At 47.4% G+C, this 25,907-nt stretch overlaps 1 protein-coding gene across 2 annotated transcripts in view; it reads left to right on the forward strand.

Annotated features, from left to right (window-relative positions):
• The window catches only part of AR (androgen receptor), a 174,491-nt gene that overhangs the window by 144,946 nt on the left and 3,638 nt on the right, over positions 1 to 25,907 (forward strand). For both annotated transcript variants that reach the window (XM_075573568.1, XM_075573569.1), the window contains exons 5-7: positions 11,635 to 11,779; positions 18,660 to 18,790; positions 22,507 to 22,664. In XM_075573568.1, the coding sequence (XP_075429683.1) occupies positions 11,635 to 11,779; positions 18,660 to 18,790; positions 22,507 to 22,664 (434 nt within the window). The remainder of the gene's footprint in view (positions 1 to 11,634; positions 11,780 to 18,659; positions 18,791 to 22,506; positions 22,665 to 25,907) is intronic.

The raw sequence follows: 25,907 nt of genomic DNA on the forward strand, positions 1-25,907 counted from the left end.
TGATCACTGCGTCATTACCAGGTGCGCACTGCGTCCAATCACTGCGTCATTACCAGGTGCGCACTGCGTCTGATCACTGCGTCATTACAAGGTGCGCACTGCGTCATTACCAGGTGCGCACTGCGTCCAATCACTGCGTCATTACCAGGTGCGCACTGCGTCTGATCACTGCGTCATTACCAGGTGTGCACTGCGTCATTACCAGGTGCGCACTGCGTCCAATCATTGCGTCATTACCAGGTGCGCACTGCGTCTGATCACTGCGTCATTACCAGGTGTGCACTGCGTCATTACCAGGTGCGCACTGCGTCCAATCACTGCGTCATTACCAGGTGTGCACTGCATCATTACCAGGTGCGCGCTGCGTCTGATCATTGCGTCATTACCAGGTGCGCACTGCGTCCAATCACTGCGTGATTACCAGGTGCGCACTGCATCTGATCACTGCATCATTACAAGGTGCGCACTGCGTCATTACCAGGTGCGCACTGCGTCCAATCACTGCGTCATTACCAGATGCGCACTGCGTCTGATCACTTCATCATTACAAGGTGCGCACTGCGTCATTACCAGGTGCGCACTGCGTCTGATCACTGCGTCATTACCAGGTGCGCACTGCGTCCAATCACTGCGTCATTACCAGGTGCGCACTGCGTCTGATCACTGCGTCATTACCAGGTGCGCACTGCGTCTGATCACTGCGTCATTACCAGGTGCGCACTGCGTCCCGAGTTACAGGCCCTGGTATGGGGCGCCGGGTGCCGGTATCACCGCAATTTTTAAATCGTCCGCGTCACATGACCGTGGGATATAAATACTGGAGGAGATACCGGCACCCCATACCAGGGCTTGTTACTCGGGAAGCAGGGGGTCCCCGAGGCTGAAATCAACGCGCTTCCTCTCAGGAGACCCCCAGCTCCGCACACTATTAATACAAATTAAATTAAAGCTGATACTACTATATATCGCTATACCGCTATATCACTATACCGCTATATCACTATATCACTATACCGCTATATCACTATACCGCTATATCACTATATCACTATACCGCTATATCACTATACCGCTATATCACTATACCGCTATATCACTATATCACTATACCGCTATATCACTATACCGCTATATCACTATACCGCTATTTCACTATATCACTATACCGCTATATCACTATACCGCTATATCACTATATCACTATACCGCTATATCACTATACCGCTATATCACTATACCGCTATATCACTATACCGCTATATCACTATACCGCTATATCACTATACCGCTATTTCACTATACCACTATATCACTATACCGCTATATCACTATATCACTATACCGCTATATCACTATACCGCTATATCACTATACCGCTATATCACTATACCGCTATATCACTATACCGCTATATCACTATATCACTATACCGCTATATCACTATACCGCTATATCACTATACCGCTATATCACTATACCGCTATACCACTATACCGCTATATCGCTACACCGCTATACCGCTACATCACTATACCGCTATACCACTATACCGCTATATCGTTATATCACTATACCGCTATATCACTATACCGCTATATCGTTATATCACTATACCGCTATATCACTATACCGCTATACCACTATACCGCTATATCGTTATATCACTATACCGCTATATCACTATACCGCTATATCACTATACCGCTATATCACTATACCGCTATATCGTTATAACACTATACCGCTATATCACTATACCGCTATATCACTATACCGCTATATCACTATACCGCTATATCACTATACCGCTATATCACTATACCGCTATATCGTTATATCACTATACCGCTATATCACTATACCGCTATATCGTTATATCACTATACCGTTATATCACTATACCGCTATATCGTTATATCACTATACCGCTATATCACTATACCGCTATATCGTTATATCACTATACCGTTATATCACTATACCGCTATATCGTTATATCACTATACCGCTATACCACTACACCGCTATATCACTATACCGCTATATCACTATACCGCTATATCACTATACCGCTATATCACTATACCGCTATATCACTATACCGCTATATCGTTATATCACTATACCGCTATATCACTATACCGCTATATCGTTATATCACTATACCGTTATATCAATATACCGCTATATCACTATACCGCTATATCGTTATATCACTATACCGCTATATCACTATACCGCTATATCGTTATATCACTATACCGTTATATCACTATACCGCTATATCGTTATATCACTATACCGCTATATCACTATACCGCTATATCGTTATATCACTATACCGCTATATCACTATACCGCTATATCGTTATATCACTATACCGCTATATCACTATACCGCTATATCGTTATATCACTATACCGCTATATCACTATACCGCTATATCGTTATATCACTATACCGCTATATCACTATACCGCTATATCACTATACCGCTATATCACTATACCGCTATATCACTATACCGCTATATCACTATACCGCTATATCACTATACCGCTATATCGTTATATCACTATACCGCTATATCACTATACCGCTATATCACTATACCGCTATATCACTATACCGCTATATCACTATACCGCTATATCACTATACCGCTATATCAATATACCGCTATATCACTATACCGCTATATCACTATACCGCTATATCACTATACCGCTATATCGCTATACCGCTATATCGCTATACCGCTATATCACTATACCGCTATATCACTATACCGCTATATCACTATACCGCTATATCACTATACCGCTATATCACTATACCGCTATATCACTATACCGCTATATCACTATACCGCTATATCACTATACCGCTATATCACTATACCGCTATATCACTATACCGCTATATCACTATACCGCTATATCACTATACCGCTATATCACTATACCGCTATATCACTATACCGCTATATCACTATACCGCTATATCACTACACCGCTATACCGCTATACCGCTATATCGCTATACCGCTATATCACTATATCGCTATATCACTATATCGCTATATCACTATACCGCTATATCACTATACCGCTATATCACTATACCGCTATATCACTATACCACTAAACCACTATACCGCTATATCACTATACCGCTATATCACTATACCGCTATATCACTATACCGTTATATCACTATACCGCTATATCACTATACCGCTATATCACTATACCGCTATATCACTATACCGCTATATCACTATACCGCTATATCACTATACCGTTATATCACTATACCGTTATATCACTATACCGCTATATCACTATACCGCTATATCACTATACCGCTATATCACTATACCGCTATATCACTATACCGTTATATCACTATACCGTTATATCACTATACCGCTATATCGCTATACCGCTATATCGCTATACCGCTATATCAATATACCGCTATATCACTATACCGCTATATCACTATACCGCTATATCACTATACCGTTATATCACTATACCGCTATATCACTATACCGCTATACCACTATACCGCTATATCACTATACCGCTATATCACTATACCGCTATATCACTATACCGCTATATCACTATACCGTTATATCGCTATACCGCTATATCACTATACCGCTATATCACTATACCGTTATATCACTATATCACTATACCGCTATATCACTATACCACTATATCGCTATATCACTATACCACTAAACCACTATACCGCTATATCACTATACCGCTATATCACTATACCGCTAAACCACTATACCGCTATATCGCTATACCGCTATATCACTATACCGCTATATCACTATACCGCTATATCACTATACCGCTATATCACTATACCGCTATATCACTATACCGCTATATCACTATACCGCTATATCACTATATCGCTATATCACTATACCGCTATATCAATATACCACTATATCGCTATACTACTATACCGCTACATCGCTATATCACTATACCGTTATATCACTATACCGCTATATCACTATACCGCTATATCACTATACCACTAAACCACTATACCGCTATATCACTATACCGCTATATCACTATACCACTATATCGCTATACCACTATACCGCTATACCACTATACCGCTATACCGCTATATCGTTATATCACTATACCGCTATATCACTATACCGCTATATCGTTATATCGCTATATCACTATACCGTTATATCGTTATATCACTATATCACTATACCGTTATATCACTATACCGCTATATCACTATACCGCTATATCGTTATATCGCTATATCACTATACCGCTATATCGTTATATCACTATATCACTATACCGTTATATCACTATACCGCTATATCACTATACCGCTATATCGTTATATCGCTATATCACTATACCGTTATATCACTATACCGCTATATCACTATACCGCTATATCGTTATATCGCTATATCACTATACCGTTATATCACTATACCGCTATATCGTTATATCACTATACCGCTATATCACTATACCGCTATATCGTTATATCGCTATATCACTATACCGTTATATCACTATACCGCTATATCACTATACCGCTATATCACTATACCACTAAACCACTATACCGCTATATCACTATACCGCTATATCGCTATACCGCTATATCGCTATACCGTTATATCGCTATACCGCTATATCGCTATACCGCTATACCGCTATATCACTATACCGCTATATCACTATACCGTTATATCACTATACCGCTATATCACTATACCGCTATATCACTATACCGCTATATCGCTATACCGCTATATCGCTATACCGCTATATCGCTATACCGCTATATCGCTATATCGCTATACCGTTATATCACTATACCGTTATATCACTATACCGTTATATCACTATACCACTAAACCACTATACCGCTATATCACTATACCGCTATATCGCTATACCGCTATATCGCTATACCGCTATATCACTATACCGCTATATCACTATACCGCTATATCACTATACCGCTATATCACTATACCGCTATATCACTATACCGCTATATCACTATACCGTTATATCACTATACCGTTATATCACTATACCGTTATATCACTATACCACTAAACCACTATACCGCTATATCCCTATACCGCTATATCGCTATACCGCTATATCGCTATACCGTTATATCACTATACCGTTATATCACTATACCACTAAACCACTATACCGCTATATCACTATACCGCTATATCGCTATACCGCTATATCACTATACCGCTATATCACTATACCGCTATATCGCTATACCGCTATATCACTATACCGTTATATCACTATACCGTTATATCACTATACAACTAAACCACTATACCGCTATATCACTATACCGCTATATCACTATACCGCTATATCACTATACCGCTATATCACTATACCGCTATATCACTATACCGCTATATCACTATACCGCTATATCACTATACCGCTATATCACTATACCGCTATATCACTATACCGCTATATCACTATACCGCTATATCACTATACCGCTATATCACTATACCGTTATATCAATATACCGCTATATCACTATATCGCTATATCACTATACCGCTATATCACTATACCGCTATATCGCTATACCGCTATACCGCTATACCGCTATATCACTATACCGCTATACACTATATCACTATACCGCTATATCACTATACCGCTATATCACTATACCGCTATATCACTATACCGCTATATCACTATACCGCTATATCACTATACCGCTATATCACTATACCGCTATATCACTATACCGTTATATCACTATACCGTTATATCACTATACCACTATATCGCTATACCGTTATATCACTATACCGCTATATCACTTCAGCACTATACCGCTATATCACTATACCGCTATATCACTACACCACTACAGCACTATACCACTATATCACTTCAGCACTATACCGCTATATCACTATACCGCTATATCACTATACCGCTCATATTACTCGACCTCTCTGCAGCATTTGACACCGTGGACCACCCTCTTCTCCTTCACATTCTCCATACTCTTGGTATTCGGAACAAAGCTCTATCCTGGATCTCATCCTACCTCTCCCATCGTACTTTCAGTATCTCTTCTGCTAACACCTCCTCCTCCTCTATTGATCTCTCTGTGGGGGTACCCCAGGGCTCTGTCCTGGGACCTCTCCTCTTTTCTCTGTACACACTCTCTCTAGGTGACCTAATAACATCTTTTGACGACGCACAAATATACTTTTCAACACCTGTCCTTACACCTGCTGTACAAACCAAAGTTTCTGAATGTCTCTCTGCGATACCATCCTGGATGGCCCTCCGCCGCCTTAAACTTAACATGGCAAAAACAGAGCTCCTCATACTTCCTCCCAAACCTGGCCCTACTACCTCCTTCCACATTACTGTTGGAACTACGATCATTCACCCAGTAGCCCAAGCACGCTGCCTAGGGGTCACACTCGATTCCTCTCTCAGTCTCTTCCCACATTCAGAACGTTTCTAAAACCTGTCGCTTTTTCCTGCGCAATATAACTAAGATACGCCCTTTCCTCTGTGGCTCGACTGCTAAAACTCTGACTCAGGCCCTCATTCTCTCCCGTCTTGATTACTGTAACTTCCTGCTGTCCGACCTTCCTGCCTCTCACCTGTCTCCCCTACAATCTATCCTAAATGCTGCTGCCAGAATCACTCTGCTCTTTCCTAGATCTGTCTCAGCATCTCCCCTCATGAAATCCCTCTCCTGGCTTCCGATCAAATCCCGCATCTCACACTCCATTCTCCTCCTCACTTTTAAAGCTTTACACTCTTCTGCCCCTCCTTACATTTCAGCCCTAATTTCTCATTATGCACCATCCCGATTCTTGCGTTCTGCTCATTGATGTCTTCATTCTACCCTGTTTGTATCTAAATCCCTCTCCCGCCTTAAACCTTTCTCACTTTCTGCCCCACACCTCTGGAATGCCCTTCCCCTCAATACCCGACTAGCACCCTCTCTATCCACCTTTAAGACCCACCTTAAAACACACCTGCTTAAGGAAGCATATGAGTAGCTCCGTGGCTGATAATTAACTCCTCATACATAAAGCTTGGCCCCCTGCAGACGCACTTACCAGAACGCCCTCATACTGTCTCTGTATGGTCCTCCTACCAACAAAATTAGATTGTAAGCTCTTCGGAGCAGGGACTCCTCTTCCTAAATGTTACCTTTATGTCTGAAGCACTTCTCCCCTTTGTGTGTTATTTATATACTATACTGCTATATCACTATACCACTACAGCACTATACCACTTCAGCACTATACCACTTCAGCACTATACCGCTACAGCACTATACCGCTTCAGCACTATACCGCTTCAGCACTATACCACTTCAGCACTATACTGCTAAACCACTACAGCACTATACCACTACAGCACTATACCGCTATACCACTACAGCACTATACCGCTATATCACTATACCACTTCAGCACTATACCACTACAGCACTATACCACTATACCACTATACCACTTCAGCACTATACCACTACAGCACTATACCACTACAGCACTACTGTATATCACTATACCACTACAGCACTATACCGCTATACCACTACAGCTCTATATCACTATACCACTACAGCACTATACCACTATACCACTTCAGCACTATACCACTACAGCACTATACCACTACAGCACTACTGTATATCACTATACCACTACAGCACTATACCGCTATACCACTACAGCTCTATATCACTATACCACTACAGCACTATACCACTACAGCACTATACCACTACAGCACTATACCACTTCAGCACTATACCACTACAGCACTATACCACAACAGCACTATACCACTATATCACTATACTGCACCGACACACTTTATTCGAGCAAATACCCAGTATGTACCTGGCAGATACCTGGAATGCGCCGCTCCTCACCTCTGACAAGCCCCGTTGCGTTTGCCTTCCCAGCCTGGGTTCATGCCTGGCTGACGGGCGGCTGATCTGTTAAATGATAATGATTAGGATTTAATAGGCTGCAATGCTTCGCGTGTCTACCAGATGGCATAAATTCATGAATTGTAATGCAGTATATATATATATATATATACTGTGCAGTATTGCAGCCAGCGGGAATAAAATGCTTCAATCCCTGCCTGGAAAATACCTCAATGCACTCGGGCAGAAAACAGTCACAAACCTCAATACACCCGGGTATACCCGAATTCGTGGGACTAGCCGAGCTCGAATAAAGTGTGTCGCCAGTGTACCACTACAGAACTATACCACTACAGAACTATATCACTACAGCACTATACCACTACAGCACTATACCACTTCAGCACTATACCACTACAGCACTATACCACAACAGCACTATACCACTATATCACTATACCACTACAGAATTATACCACTACAGCTCTATATCACTATACCACTACACACTATACCGCTATACCACTATACCGCTACAGCACTATATCGCTACAGCACTATACCGCTACAGCACTATACCGCTATATCACTATACCACTACAGAACTATACCACTACAGAACTATACCACTATAGCACTATGCCGCTATATCACTATAGAACTATACCACTATACCGCTACAGCACTATACCACTACAGCACTATACCGCTACAGAACTATACCGCTACAGCACTATACCGCTACAGAACTATACCGCTACAGCACTATACCGCTACAGCACTATATCACTATAGCACTATATCACTACAGCACTATACCACTACAGCACTATACCACTACAGCACTATACCACTAAAGCACTATACCACTAAAGCACTACTGTATATCACTATACCACTACAGCACTATACCACTACAGCACTATACCACTACAGAACTATACCACTACAGAACTATAGCACTATAGCACTATACCACTTCAGCACTATACCGCTATATCACTATAGAACTATACCGCTACAGCACTATACCACTTCAGCACTATACCACTTCAGCACTATACTGCTAAACCACTACAGCACTATACCACTACAGCACTATACCGCTATACCACTACAGCACTATACCGCTATATCACTATACCACTTCAGCACTATACCACTACAGCACTACAGCACTATACCACTACAGCACTATACCACTATACCACTTCAGCACTATACCACTACAGCACTATACCACTACAGCACTACTGTATATCACTATACCACTACAGCACTATACCGCTATACCACTACAGCTCTATATCACTATACCACTACAGCACTATACCACTATACCACTTCAGCACTATACCACTACAGCACTATACCACTACAGCACTACTGTATATCACTATACCACTACAGCACTATACCGCTATACCACTACAGCTCTATATCACTATACCACTACAGCACTATACCACTACAGCACTATACCACTTCAGCACTATACCACAACAGCACTATACCACAACAGCACTATACCACTATATCACTATACCACTACACACTATACCGCTATACCACTATACCGCTACAGCACTATATCGCTACAGCACTATACCGCTATATCACTATACCACTACAGAACTATACCACTACCGCACTATACCGCTATATCACTATAGAACTATACCACTATACCGCTACAGCACTATACCACTACAGCACTATACCGCTACAGAACTATACCGCTACAGCACTATACCGCTACAGCACTATATCACTATAGCACTATACCACTACAGCACTATACCACTAAAGCACTATACCACTACAGCACTATACCACTAAAGCACTACTGTATATCACTATACCACTACAGCACTATACCGCTACAGCACTATACCACTACAGCACTACTGTATATCACTATACCACTACACCGCTACAGCACTATACCACTATATAACTATACCGCTACAGCACTATACCACTACAGCTCTATATCACTATACCACTACAGCACTATACCACTATTTCACTATACCACTACAGCTCTATATCACTATACCACTACAGCATTATACCACTACAGCATTATACCACTACAGCACTATACCACTTCAGCACTATACCACTTCAGCACTATACCACTTCAGCACTATACCACTACAGCACTATAGCACTATACCGCTACAGCACTATACCACTATAGTACTATAGCACTATACCGCTACAGCACTATACCGCTACAGCACTATACCACTTCAGCACTATACCACTACAGCACTATACCACTTCAGCACTATACCACTACAGCACTATAGCACTATACCGCTACAGCACTATACCGCTACAGCACTATACCGCTACAGCACTATACCGCTACAGCACTATATCACTATATCACTACAGCACTATACCACTATTTCACTATACCACTACAGCTCTATATCACTATACCACTACAGCATTATACCACTACAGCATTATACCACTACAGCACTATACCACTTCAGCACTATACCACAACAGCACTATACCACTATATCACTATACCACTACAGCACTATACCACTACAGCACTATATCACTATACCGCTACAGCACTATACCGCTACAGCACTATACCGCTACAGCACTATACCGCTACAGCACTATACCGCTACAGCACTATACCACTACAGCACTATACCACTACAGCACTATACCGCTACACCACTACAGCACTATACCACTACAGCACTATATCACTATATCACTACACCACTATACCGCTATACCTCTTTATCAGTATACCGCTAATCCTTCACTTATAAAATGCTTCGCGGTGCAGCAGGTCCCTCTTCCACCTAAAAGTCCACGTTCTAGTTGACGATGCTACTCCTGGGGTCGCCTTTGAGCATGGTTTAGTAAATCTGTGCTTTGCTGCCCAGTATACTGAATGGTCTGCAATGGGCCTCTTATGGAGAAGCATCATAGTATATACGGCCCAAAGTACTGTATACCGTATATACAGAAACATTCCGTTGTGGGAATATTGTCTTTATTAATCTGAGGCTCTGTGCAACTTTAGGCAGCATTGGTTTTTTATATAAAAGAGCAGGTTTTGGGGTTGTGCCGAGCTTTTCTATTATCCGGCAGACGGAGAACGCGTTCCAATACGAGAGGATGTTTACACATTTTAAAATCTACGGCAATTGTTTTTCAAAGTCTCCAAGATGCCTAAAATGCTGGGAAATCAGATGTATCCCATAGAATTTATATTAAAGCCGCGGGATTATTTCCGGCTATAAATCTGGAACGGAATTTTGCACCAGTTTGCAGCTGAAGACTGGTACATTAACTATATTAAGTTAGTTGTTATAAATGATTGTGGGGTTTTTATAACCTTTTTCCAAGCTTTTGTGAACATGCTGCATATTGCAGATCGATTTACCTGTAAGGATATAGTAATATGTAACGTTTATATGTGCAATCTACTGCACTATGTACTATGTATGTACTATGTATATACTATGTACTATGTATGTTCTATGTACTATGTACTCTCATACAGGGCACTGACACCCAGGCCTCAGTGATACATTGGGACTCTATACTGACCACTTGCTGTACCTTCTTTCCCCCCCTCCCAGGTTTCCGTAACCTGCATGTAAATGACCAAATGACCGTTATACAATACTCTTGGATGGGACTCATGATCTTCGCCATGGGGTGGAGATCCTTCAAAAATGTCAACTCCAGGATGCTGTACTTTGCTCCAGACTTGGTCTTTAATGAGTAAGTTCCCCGCTGGGACACAGCCAGACGGAAATCCGCGGCCGACACACCTGTTCCCATGAGTTGTGGTTATGGAAGAGAGTAAAGTCGCAGTATTACAATCCTCCCCCCCACAATGAGAAGTGCGTGGACGTCCGCCCCATCTCAGGTCACTTCTCACCCTGTATCTTCTCAGAGGGGCCGCAGTCCTGTGTAAGATGAGCGGGAATGAAGGACAGCGACATGTGGAATAGGTTAAATGGAGATGACTTTATATATATATATATATACACATATATACACACACATATAGGATATATTGTGATTAGTACAGTAAACAAAAGCTTTGGAAGTTTTTTTTTAGTCTTTTTCTAATATCAAAAGTGTTAACTAAGTTCCAAAGTAAGACAAAGGGGCATAAAAAATATCGCCGGGCCATTTAAATCGCCGTTTTTATGAGCGTTGCTATCACGGTATCAGAAAGCCTTCATTACCTGTCATAGCAAAATTCACAAATCGGGCGATTAGCCGGTGATCTGATGAACGACCCTCTGAAAAGGCCTTACCCGGCGAGTTGTATCTGCTGCAGAGAGAGAGAGCTGCTCTGAGAGAGCCCTCTCTCCCTGTGCAAATATCGCCCGCAATGCATGTGCATACATTTTAATTGTATTAATAGTGTAGATGAGCAGGGGGTCTCCTGAGCTGAACCGCATTGGTTTCAGCCTCGGGGACCCCCTACTTCCCTAGATACAGGCCCCGTTATGGGGTGCCGGTATCTCCTATGCATTTTATTCCCACGGTCACGTGACACGGACATTTAAATGCATAGGAGATACTGGCCCCCCCATAACGGGCCTGTATCTCGGGAAATAGGGGGTCCCTGAGGCTATCCGCTATGGTAATGAAGTTTACTGTAAATGCATTTTTATTGCACAGGATTAATGCCAGGGGTCTCTGGTGCTAATATTAATGTATATCAGCTCCAGAGATTCCCGGCATCAATCCTATGCAGGAAAAATGCATTTTTTTTCTAAGTCCCATCTCGCTGCTCCTCTGCAGGTTTCCAACACCTTCACGCCAACTTTTTCTGATGTGAGGATTTTGTGATAAAATCACCATTCTAGAGCGGTGATAGGCGTTCATAGCCTAATCACTGCTACTAGAATTGCGCGAGTTTATGAACATGCCGAAAAGCGGCGATAAGTGGCTTATCACCGCTGCCTCGGGGATTATTTATATGAGCAATTTTTTGGGGGCCGATTCAGTCTTTTATCACCGACTTATCACCGCTTACTGAGTAGCAGTAGGCATTTTGGGCGATAAGTGCTTGATATGTGGCTTATGAATGCTTACTGCATAGGCCTCAAAGTCCCTTTGTATAGATATACCACACACAAACAGAAATATGGGGCGCAAACACAAACCAAACAAATTAAATAGTGTACAAGTTAATAAAATGGCTTACGGAAGGCAGAGGTGGGATATGGGGGTGTCCCCCCTCTAACAGCGTATCTGGAGATGCGTTCTCCCTTGATGCACAAGAGAAAGGGGGGGAAAGGAAAAACACAATAGTGTGATCCTGTATAAAACACCTATTAATGGTGAATGAATGGGAACTCGCAAACGGATGTTCTGTGACAGCGGAGTAGTATGAAACCTCTGGAGGATCTGGCGAGAGGACCCTCCTGGTCTTAAATACAATCTTCCACCGAATGTCCGTGAAAATGGCCCGGTGTGACTGGTAAGTCCTGTGTCACCATGTGGCTCCCTGCTTCTTCGCTCTCAACCACTCTGGTCCATCCAGTCGCTGTCCGACGTGACGGAGCGTTGGAACCCGTGTGATCACTTTCACTGGAGGAGGCAGAAGCCGTGCAATCCCTGAGGAAGTTCCAGATCGCACGAAACGCGTTGGATGAGTGCCAGTATTTCCGGTGTCTATCCGAGGTGTGCGGCGTCTGCACGGCTTCAGCCTCCTCCAGTGAAAGTGATCACACGGGTTCCAACGCTCCGTCACGAGTGACGTCACGTCGGACAGCGACTGGATGGACCAGAGTGGTTGAGAGCGAAGAAGCAGGGAGCCACATGGTGACACAGGACTTACCAGTCACACCGGGCCATTTTCACGGACATTCGGTGGAAGATTGTATTTAAGACCAGGAGGGTCCTCTCGCCAGATCCTCCAGAGGTTTCATACTACTCCGCTGTCACAGAACATCCGTTTGCGAGTTCCCATTCATTCACCATTAATATGTGTTTTATACAGGATCACACTATTGTGTTTTTCCTTTCCCCCCATTTTTCCCCCTTTCTCTTGTGCATCAAGGGAGAACGCATCTGCAGATACGCTGTTAGAGGGGGGACACCCCTGTATTCACCTTCCAGTTTACTGTAAAGAAGGCGATTACACCGCAGAGAAACATATGGGGAAGTCCCAATAAAGTGAAAGCACTCTGTCATGTAACATTTAATCCTTCTGGCACTCAAGGGGTTTAACAGTTCATTTTGAAGTCATTGCGTGATAAGGGCTGCCATTTTTACTGGGCACAAAAAAATAGTTTTTCTCTAAAACGGAGAACTATTATTGTCAGATCACAAGGGTTGTAAAGATAATGAGCAGACAAAACGAATCCACTTGTGCTTGTAATTGTTCCCAGCCTCAGGAAGCACGGTGGCGGTTCTGAAAGGTTTTTAATTCATTCTTGAAAGATGAGAAAAAGAAATAATTTGGGGAAGCTGCAGTTAGCGAGCGAGGAGCAGGAGAAGCTAGCGGCTCTCGCCCCCACATCAAGGGGCTTCCTAACTGCTGAAGTGTCTCTCTGTCCCTTCCCCACCGGGAAGACACAGAGAATAGAGAATAAGCGTACGGAGCCGTTTGGAGACATTTATCGGTCTATGATTCAAAAAAGCTAAAACGTTTCTTCTTTAATCTGCCACTCGCAGTTCTCGGGAGTTTTATGTAAGTGCTAGAAAACAGTGCGAGCGGTTATTATAATATAATCACTTATATAACATACCTACTCCCGTGTTTGTGCGACAGGCACAGCTCACGGGCGGTGGAGGTATGAGGGTCCAGTCTAATACACAGAAGACAATTGCTGGGATTCAGTGACCTCCGATACGGGTCAGCGACCTCCGGGGTCAGCAGCGTCCCATGCTATCCGCCAGTGGATTGAATGCCAGTTAATAACCTGTATCGGATATTAGTCCGACATTATATTATGACATTTGTTTTTAGGATATATTTGATATTAACTTCTTGGTTTCTCTTTTCACCGCATGATATCTGTTATCTTGGTTCACTCCCCAATGTATAAATATGAATGCTATCATTTTATTTATTATGTGTATTAAATGTCAGATAATAGAACAGGTGTTGCTATATTGTGTCCTGGAAGAAATAGAATGGGGTAGGGGGACCGGGCTGGGACAGAATGGGGTAGGGGGGGCGGGCTGGGACAGAATGGGGTAGGGGGGCGGGCTGGGACAGAATGGGGTAGGGGGGGCGGGCTGGGACAGAATGGGGTAGGGGGTCGGGCTGGGACAGAATGGGGTAGGGGGGCGGGCTGGGACAGAATGGGGTAGGGGGGGCGGGCTGGGACAGAATGGGGTAGGGGGGTCGGGCTGGGACAGAATGGGGTAGGGGGGTCGGGCTGGGACAGAATGGGGTAGGGGGGCGGGCTGGGACAGAATGGGGTAGGGGGGGTCCGGGCTGGGACAGAATGGGGTAGGGGGGTCGAGCTGGGACAGAATGGGGTAGGGGGACCGGGCTGGGACAGAATGGGGTAGGGGGGTCGAGCTGGGACAGAATGGGGTAGGGGGACCGGGCTGGGACAGAATGGGGTAGGGGGGTCGGGCTGGGACAGAATGGGGTAGGGGGGTCGGGCTGGGACAGAATGGGGTAGGGGGACCGGGCTGGGACAGAATGGGGTAGGGGGGTCGAGCTGGGACAGAATGGGGTAGGGGGACCGGGCTGGGACAGAATGGGGTAGGGGGGTCGAGCTGGGACAGAATGGGGTAGGGGGACCGGGCTGGGACAGAATGGGGTAGGGGGGTCGAGCTGGGACAGAATGGGGTAGGGGGGCGGGCTGGGACAGAATGGGGTAGGGGGGGCGGGCTGGGACAGAATGGGGTAGGGGGGTCGGGCTGAGACAGAATGGGGTAGGGGGACCGGGCTGGGACAGAATGGGGTAGGGGGTCGGGGCTGGGACAGAATGGGGTAGGGGGACCGGGCTGGGACAGAATGGGGTAGGGGGGTCGGGCTGGGACAGAATGGGGTAGGGGGGCGGGCTGGGACAGAATGGGGTAGGGTGGCGGGCTGGGACAGAATGGGGTAGGGGGGCGGGCTGGGACAGAATGGGGTAGGGGGGCGGGCTGGGACAGAATGGGGTAGGGGGGGTCGAGCTGGGACAGAATGGGGTAGGGGGGTCGAGCTGGGACAGAATGGGGTAGGGGGTCGGGCTGGGACAGAATGGGGTAGGGGGGTCAGGCTGGGACAGAATGGGGTAGGGGGACCGGGCTGGGACAGAATGGGGTAGGGGGGTCAGGCTGGGACAGAATGGGGTAGGGGGGTCGGGCTGGAACAGAATGGGGTAGGGGGACCGGGCTGGGACAGAATGGGGTAGGGGGGGCGGGCCGGGACAGAATGGGGTAGGGGGGTCGGGCTGGGACAGAATGGGGTAGGAGGGCGGGCTGGGACAGAATGGGGTAGGGGGACCGGGCTGGGACAGAATGGGGTAGGGGGGTCGAGCTGGGACAGAATGGGGAAGGGGGGTCGGGCTGAGACAGAATGGGGTAGGGGGACCGGGCTGGGACAGAATGGGGTAGGAGGGTCAGGCTGGGACAGAATGGGGTAGGGGGGTCGGGCTGGGACAGAATGGGGTAGGGGGACCGGGCTGGGACAGAATGGGGTAGGGGGGTCGGGCTGGGACAGAATGGGGTAGGGGGGTCAGGCTGGGACACAATGGGGTAGGGGGGTCGGGCTGGGACAGAATGGGGTAGGGGGACCGGGCTGGGACAGAATGGGGTAGGGGGGGCGGGCCGGGACAGAATGGGGTAGGGTCGGGCTGGGACAGAATGGGGTAGGAGGGCGGGCTGGGACAGAATGGGGTAGGGGGACCGGGCTGGGACAGAATGGGGTAGGGGGTCGGGCTGGGACAGAATGGGGTAGGAGGGCGGGCTGGGACAGAATGGGGTAGGGGGGGCGGGCTGGGACAGAATGGGGTAGGGGGTCGGGCTGGGACAGAATGGGGTAGGAGGGCGGGCTGGGACAGAATGGGGTAGGGGGACCGGGCTGGGACAGAATGGGGTAGGGGGGTCGAGCTGGGACAGAATGGGGAAGGGGGGTCGGGCTGAGACAGAATGGGGTAGGGGGACCGGGCTGGGACAGAATGGGGTAGGGGGGTCGGGCTGGGACAGAATGGGGTAGGGGGGGCGGGCTGGGACATAATGGGGTAGGGGAGTCGGGCTGGGACAGAATGGGGTAGGGGACCGGGCTGGGACAGAATGGGGTAGGGGGGTCGGGCTGGGACAGAATGGGGTAGGGGGGGCGGGCTGGGACAGAATGGGGTAGGGGGATCGGGCTAGGACAGAATGGGGTAGGGGGGGCGGGCTGGGACAGAATGGGGTAGGGGGGGCGGGCTGGGACAGAATGGGGTAGGGGGTCGGGCTGGGACAGAATGGGGTAGGGGGGCGGGCTGGGACAGAATGGGGTAGGGGGGTCGGGCTGGGACAGAATGGGGTAGGGGGATCGGGCTGGGACAGAATGGGGTAGGGGGGTCGGGCTGGGACAGAATGGGGTAGGGGGTCGGATGCACGATTGGCTCATCTAGAAGAAAAGCGATTGGATCAATAAGATCACAAAAATGTATTCCCCTCCTGTCTCTGTCCTGACCATCCCTGCTCCGTGGTCTTGCCTCTGCCTCCCTGCTCCGTGGTCTTGCCTCTGCCTCCCTGCTCCGTGGTCTTGCCTCTGCCTCCCTGCTCCGTGGTCTTGCCTCTGCCTCCGTGCTCCGTGGTCTCACCTCTGCCTCCCTGCTCCGTGGTCTCACCTCTGCCTCCATGCTCCGTGGTCTCGCCTCTGCCTCCCTGCTCCGTGGTCTCGTCTCTGCATCCCTGCTCCGTGGTCTCGCCTCTGCGGTCTCTCCTTGGCCTCTGTAGTCTCCTGTGCCCCCCTGCTCTGTGGTCTCGCCTCTGCCTCCCTGCTCTGTGGTCTCGCCTCTGCCTCCCTGCTCCGTGGTCTCTCCTCTGCCTTCCTGCTCCGTGGTCCCACATCCCTGCTCCGTGGTCTCACCTCCGCCTCCCTGCTTCGTGGTCTCAGCTCTCTGCTCTGTGGTCTCGCCTCTGCCTCCCTGCTCTGTGGTCTCGCCTCTGCCTCCCTGCTCCGTGGTCTCTCCTCTGCCTTCCTGCTCCGTGGTCCCACATCCCTGCTCCGTGGTCTCACCTCCGCCTCCCTGCTTCGTGGTCTCAGCTCTCTGCTCTGTGGTTTCTCCTCTGCCTCCCTGCTCTGTGGTCTCACCTCTGCCTCCCTGCTCCGTGGTCTCACCTCCGCCTCCATACTCCGTGGTCTCGCCTCTGCCTCCCTGCTCTGTGGCCTCGCCTCTGCCTCCCTGCTCTGTGGTTTCACTTCCGCCTCCCTGCTCCGTGGTCTTGCCTCTGTCTCCCTTCTCCGTGGCCTCGCCTCTGCCTCCCTTCTCCGTGGTCTCGCCTCTGCCTCCCTGCTCCGTGGTCTCACCTCTGCCTCCCTGCTCCGTGGTCTCACCTCTGCCTCTCTGCTCTGTGGTCTCTCCTCGGCCTCCCTGCTCTGTGGTCTCACCTCCGTGGTCTCTCCTCGGCCTCCCTTGCTCGTGGTCTCACCTCGGCCTCCCTTGCTCCGTGGTCTCACCTCCGTGGTCTCGCCCTGTAGGTACCGCATGCACAAGTCCCGTATGTACAGTCAGTGCGTCCGGATGCGGCACCTCTCGCAGGAGTTCGGCTGGCTGCAGATCACCCCGGAGGAATTCCTCTGCATGAAGGCGCTGCTTCTCTTCAGCATTAGTAAGTTTTGGGGCCACATAGGGCCCCCGTGTCCCCGGGAGGCGGGACACCACGTTACAACGACTTCCACGCCCCCAAGTGTCTTAATAAGTAAATTCACCACGAGAACACCGCACGTACCGAGAGCGAGGGCGCATCTCTGATAAATCTGCGGCCGGTTTTTCGGTTGTGCCGGCAGACGTGGGAGTTTTATTTACCAAAGTCTCCCGGCGGCAAAACGTTAAAGGGAAAACTCCTCTGGGCTTTCTCTGATAAGGAAATATATGGGCGTGGCACCTTGCTTTTCTCTGATAAGGAAATATATGGGCGTGGCACCGTGCGTTTCTCTGATAAGGAAATATACGGGCGTGGCACCTTGCGTTTCTCTGATAAGGAAATATATGGGCGTGGCACCTTGCGTTTCTCTGATAAGGAAATATATGGGTGTGGCACCTTGCTTTTCTCTGATAAGGAAATATATGGGCGTGGCACCTTGCTTTTCTCTGATAAGGAAATATATGGGCGTGGCACCTTGCTTTTCTATGATAAGGAAATATATGGGCGTGGCACCTTGCGTTTCTCTGATAAGGAAATATACGGGCGTGGCACCTTGCTTTTCTCTGATAAGGAAATATACGGGCGTGGCACCTTGCGTTTCTGATCAGGAAATATACGGGCGTGGCACCTTGCTTTTCTCTGATACGGAAATATACGGGCGTGGCACCTTGCGTTTCTGATAAGGAAATATACGGACGTGGCACCTTGCGTTTATCTGATAAGGAAATATACGGGCGTGGCACCTTGCGTTTCTGATAAGGAAATATACGGACGTGGCACCTTGCGTTTATCTGATAAGGAAATATACGGACGTGGCACCTTGCGTTTATCTGATAAGGAAATATACGGACGTGGCACCTTGCGTTTCTGATAAGGAAATATACGGGCGTGGCACCTTGCGTTTCTGATAAGGAAATATACGGACGTGGCACCTTGCGTTTCTGATAAGGAAATATACGGACGTGGCACCTTGCGTTTCTGATAAGGAAATGTACGGGCGTGGCACCTTGCGTTTATCTGATAAGGAAATATACGGGCGTGGCACCTTGCGTTTCTGATAAGGAAATATACGGACGTGGCACCTTGCGTTTATCTGATAAGGAAATATACGGGCGTGGCACCTTGCGTTTCTGATAAGGAAATATACGGACGTGGCACCTTGCGTTTATCTGATAAGGAAATATACGGGCGTGGCACCTTGCGTTTCTGATAAGGAAATATACGGACGTGGCACCTTGCGTTTATCTGATAAGGAAATATACGGGCGTGGCACCTTGCGTTTCTGATAAGGAAATATACGGACGTGGCACCTTGCGTTTCTGATAAGGAAATATACGGACGTGGCACCTTGCGTTTCTGATAAGGAAATGTACGGGCGTGGCACCTTGCGTTTCTCTGATAAGGAAATATACGGCGTGGCACCTTGCGTTTCTCTGATAAGGAAATATACGGCGTGGCACCTTGCGTTTCTCTGATAAGGAAATATACGGCGTGGCACCTTGCGTTTCTCTGATAAGGAAATGTACGGACGTGGCACCTTGCGTGGTATCAAACACGAAACGGAGGATTTAGCTGAATAAAACCCTGTTCTTTTCATTGGGATTATTTCCAGGTTAAAGCTGCTGCAATTTCTGCTCACGGTTTGCAGCCTGGAGACTTTGATTAGAAGTTTCTGTGATCATGTTTTGGGGTGCAGTGACAGGAGGCAGTGCGTGGGAGATTCTGTGATCATGTTTTGGGGTGCAGTGACAGGAGGCAGTGCGTGGGAGATTCTGTGATCATGTTTTGGGGTGCAGTGACAGGAGGCAGTGCGTGGGAGATTCTGTGATCATGTTTTGGGGTGCAGTGACAGGAGGCAGTGCGTGGGAGATTCTGTGATCATGTTTTGGGGTGCAGTGACAGGAGGCAGTGCGTGGGAGATTCTGTGATCATGTTTTGGGGTGCAGTGACAGGAGGTAGTGTGTGTTAGTTTCTGTGATCGTGTTTTGGGGTGCAGTGACAGGAGGTAGTGTGTGTTAGTTGCTGTGATCATGTTTTGGGGTGCAGTGACAGGAGGTAGTGTGTGGGAGTGTCTGTGATCATGTTTTGGGGTGCAGTGACAGGAGGTAGTGTGTGTTAGTTTCTGTGATCATGTTTTGGGGTGCAGTGACAGGAGGTAGTGTGTGTTAGTTTCTGTGATCATGTTTTGGGGTGCAGTGACAGGAGGCAGTGCGTGGGAGATTCTGTGATCATGTTTTGGGGTGCAGTGACAGGAGGTAGTGTGTGGGAGTTTCTGTGATCATGTTTTGGGTGCTGTGACAGGAGGCAGTGCGTGGGAGATTCTGTGATCATGTTTTGGGGTGCAGTGACAGGAGGTAGTGTGTGTTAGTTTCTGTGATCGTGTTTTGGGGTGCAGTGACAGGAGGTAGTGTGTGTTAGTTTCTGTGATCGTGTTTTGGGGTGCAGTGACAGGAGGTAGTGTGTGTTAGTTGCTGTGATCATGTTTTGGGGTGCAGTGACAGGAGGTAGTGTGTGGGAGTGTCTGTGATCATGTTTTGGGGTGCAGTGACAGGAGGTAGTGTGTGTTAGTTTCTGTGATCATGTTTTGGGGTGCAGTGACAGGAGGTAGTGTGTGTTAGTTTCTGTGATCATGTTTTGGGGTGCAGTGACAGGAGGTAGTGTGTGTTAGTTTCTGTGATCATGTTTTGGGTGCTGTGACAGGAGGCAGTGCGTGGGAGATTCTGTGATCATGTTTTGGGGTGCAGTGACAGGAGGTAGTGTGTGTTAGTTTCTGTGATCGTGTTTTGGGGTGCAGTGACAGGAGGTAGTGTGTGTTAGTTGCTGTGATCATGTTTTGGGGTGCAGTGACAGGAGGTAGTGTGTGGGAGTGTCTGTGATCATGTTTTGGGGTGCAGTGACAGGAGGTAGTGTGTGTTAGTTTCTGTGATCGTGTTTTGGGGTGCAGTGACAGGAGGTAGAGTGTGGGAGTTTCTGTGATCATGTTTTGGGGTGCAGTGACAGGAGGTAGTGTGTGTTAGTTTCTGTGATCGTGTTTTGGGGTGCAGTGACAGGAGGTAGTGTGTGTTAGTTGCTGTGATCATGTTTTGGGGTGCAGTGACAGGAGGTAGTGTGTGGGAGTGTCTGTGATCATGTTTTGGGGTGCAGTGACAGGAGGTAGTGTGTGTTAGTTTCTGTGATCGTGTTTTGGGGTGCAGTGACAGGAGGTAGAGTGTGGGAGTTTCTGTGATCATGTTTTGGGGTGCAGTGACAGGAGGCAGTGCGTGGGAGATTCTGTGATCATGTTTTGGGGTGCAGTGACAGGAGGTAGTGTGTGTTAGTTTCTGTGATCGTGTTTTGGGGTGCAGTGACAGGACGTAGTGTGTGGGAGTTTCTGTGATCGTGTTTTGGGGTGCAGTGACAGGAGGTAGTGTGTGTTAGTTTCTGTGATCGTGTTTTGGGGTGCAGTGACAGGACGTAGTGTGTGTTAGTTTCTGTGATCATGTTTTGGGGTGCAGTGACAGGAGGCAGTGCGTGGGAGATTCTGTGATCATGTTTTGGGGTGCAGTGACAGGAGGTAGTGTGTGGGAGTTTCTGTGATCGTGTTTTGGGGTGCAGTGACAGGACGTAGTGTGTGGGAGCTTCGGGGCAGACCACGGTATGATGCCACTGATGGCGTAACTCATGTGCTGCTTTTTCCGCAGTCCCCGTGGAAGGTTTGAAGGATCAGAAATGCTTTGATGAGCTACGGATGAATTACATTAAGGAGTTAGATCGTGTCATTTCCTGCAAGAGGAGTAACCCGGCGTCCTGCTCCCGCAGGTTCTTCCAGCTAACCAAGCTTCTGGATTCTGTGCAGCCGGTGAGAGACGGACAGGTTTACAGCAGTCACACACTCATACATACCCGTGTGTCACACACTCATACATACCCGTGTGTCACACACTCGTACATACCCGTGTGTCACACACTCATACATACCCGTGTGTCACACACTCATACATACCCGTGTGTCACACACTCATACATACCCGTGTGTCACACACTCATACATACCCGTGTGTCACACACTCATACATACCCGTGTGTCACACACTCATACATAACTGTGTGTCACACACTCATACATTCCCGTGCGTCACACACTCATACATACCCGTGCGTCACACACTCATACATACCCGTGCGTCACACACTCATACATACCTGTATGTCACACACTCATACAGTACATACCTGTGTGTCACTAACACTCATACATGCCTGTGTCACACACTCATACATACCTGCGTGTCACACACTCATACATACCCGTGTGTCAGACACTCATACATACCCGTGTGTCAGACACTCATACATACCCGTGTGTCACACACTCATACATACCCGTGTGTCACACACTCATACATACCCGTGTGTCACACACTCATACATACCCGTGTCACACACTCATACATACCTGTGTCACACACTCATACATACCCGTGTGTCACACACTCATACATACCCGTGTGTCACACACTCATACATACCTGCGTGTCACACACTCATACATACCCGTGTGTCAGACACTCATACATACCCGTGTGTCAGACACTCATACATACCCGTGTGTCAGACACTCATACATACCCGTGTGTCACACACTCATACATACCTGTGCGTCACACACTCATACATACCTGTGTCACACACTCATACATACCTGCGTGTCACACACTCATGCATACCCGCGTGTCACACACTCATACATACCCGTGCGTCACACACTCATACATACCCGTGCGTCACACACTCATACATACCCGTGCGCCACACACTCATACATACCTGTATGTCACACACTCATACAGTACATACATGTGTGTCACTAACACTCATACATGCCTGTGTCACACACTCATACATACCTGCGTGTCACACACTCATACATACCCGTGTCACACACTCATACATACCCGTGTGTCACACACTCATACATACCCGTGTGTCACACACTCATACATACCCGCGTGTCACACACTCATACATACCTGTGTGTCACTAACACTCATACATACCTGTGTCTCACACACTCATACATACCTGTGTGTCACACACTCATACAGTACATACCTGTGTCACTAACACTCATACATACCTGTGTGTCATTAACACTCATACATGCCCATGTCACACACTCATACATACCTGTGTCACACACTCATACATACCTGTGTCTCACACACTCATACATACCTGTGTGTCACACACTCATACAGTACATACCTGTGTGTCACTAACACTCATACATGCCTGTGTCACACACTCATACATAACTGTGTCACACACTCATACATACCTGTGTGTCACACACTCATACATACATGTGTCACACACTCATACATACATGTCACACACTCATACATACATGTCACACACTCATACATACATGTGTGTCACACACTCATACATACCTGTGTGTCACACACTCATACATACCTTTGTGTCACATACTCATACATACCTGTGCCGCACACTCATACAGGTATGGGTGGTATACAGGTATGTATGAGTGTGTGACACACAGGTATGTATGTCACACACACTCATACGTAACTGTGTCACACACTCATACATACCTGTGTGTCAGATATACCTACAGTATTCGAACACTTCACGTGGTGTATACCTCAGAATACCCATATCATGGCGCGTGATTTCTTCCAACCGTTCCGCCTTGAGACGCGAGTGCGGCGAGTGCAGAAATGGCATTTTAGTGTTCTGGTTTTTAAACACCTGAAATTGACACAGTCGCACAGTAGCACAGTACTGTACACACTGCAATTCATTCATTTCATTGCACACACAGAAACAGAATCCATGAAATTCAAACAAAGCAACCGCGATACACGTGTGCCTGGGGCGATACACGTGTGCCTGGGGCGATTGGCGGCGTTAATGCCCCGTGGAGTACAGCAGCGCGCACAAAAACGGCGCCGTGATTTGTTCGAATAACGGCCGCTTCATCTGTACCTGCGTCATATATATATATATATATATATACCTGTGTGTCACAAACAGTCCTACATACCTGTGTGTCTCACTCCTACTTACCTGTGTCCCACACTCATACATACCTGTGTCGCACACACTCATACATACCTGTGTCGCACACACTCCTACATACCTGTGTCGCACACACTCCTACATACCTGTGTCACACACTCATACATACATGTGTGTCACAAACAGTCCTACATACCTGTGTGTCTCACACTCCTACATACCTGTGTCCCACACTCATATATGCCTGTAACGCACACTCCTACATACCTGTGTTGCACACACTCCTACATGCCTGTGTTGCACACACTCATACATGCCTGTGTCGCACACACTCATATATGCCTGTGTTGCACACACTCATACATGCCTGTGTGTCACACACTCATACATGCCTGTGTGTCACACACAGTCATACATGCCTGTGTGTCACACACTCATACATGCCTGTGTGGCACACACAGTCATACATGCCTGTGTGTCACACACTCATACATGCCTGTGTGGCACACACAGTCATACATGCCTGTGTGTCACACACTCATACATGCCTGTGTGTCACACACTCATACATGCCTGTGTGCCACACACTCATACATGCCTGTGTGTCACACACTCATACATGCCTGTGTGTCACACACTCATACATGCCTGTGTGTCACACACTCATACATGCCTGTGTCACACTCATACATACCTGTGTGTCACACTCATACATACCTGTGTGTCACACTCATACATACCTGTGTGTCACACACTCATACATGCCTGTGTCGCACACACTCGTACATGCCTGCGTGTCACACACTCATACATGCCTGTGTCGCACACACTCATACATACCTGTGTCGCACACACTCATACATACCTGTGCGTCGCACACACTCATACATACCTGTGCGTCGCACACACTCACATACCTGTGCGTCGCACACACTCATACATACCTGTGCGTCGCACACACTCATACATACCTGTGCGTCGCACACTCATACATGCCTGTGTGCCACACACAGTCATACATGCCTGTGTGTCACACACTCATACATGCCTGTGTGTC

This window comes from Ascaphus truei, chromosome 16 (genome assembly GCF_040206685.1).
Source record: "Ascaphus truei isolate aAscTru1 chromosome 16, aAscTru1.hap1, whole genome shotgun sequence".
Taxonomy (NCBI): Eukaryota; Metazoa; Chordata; class Amphibia; order Anura; family Ascaphidae; genus Ascaphus; species Ascaphus truei.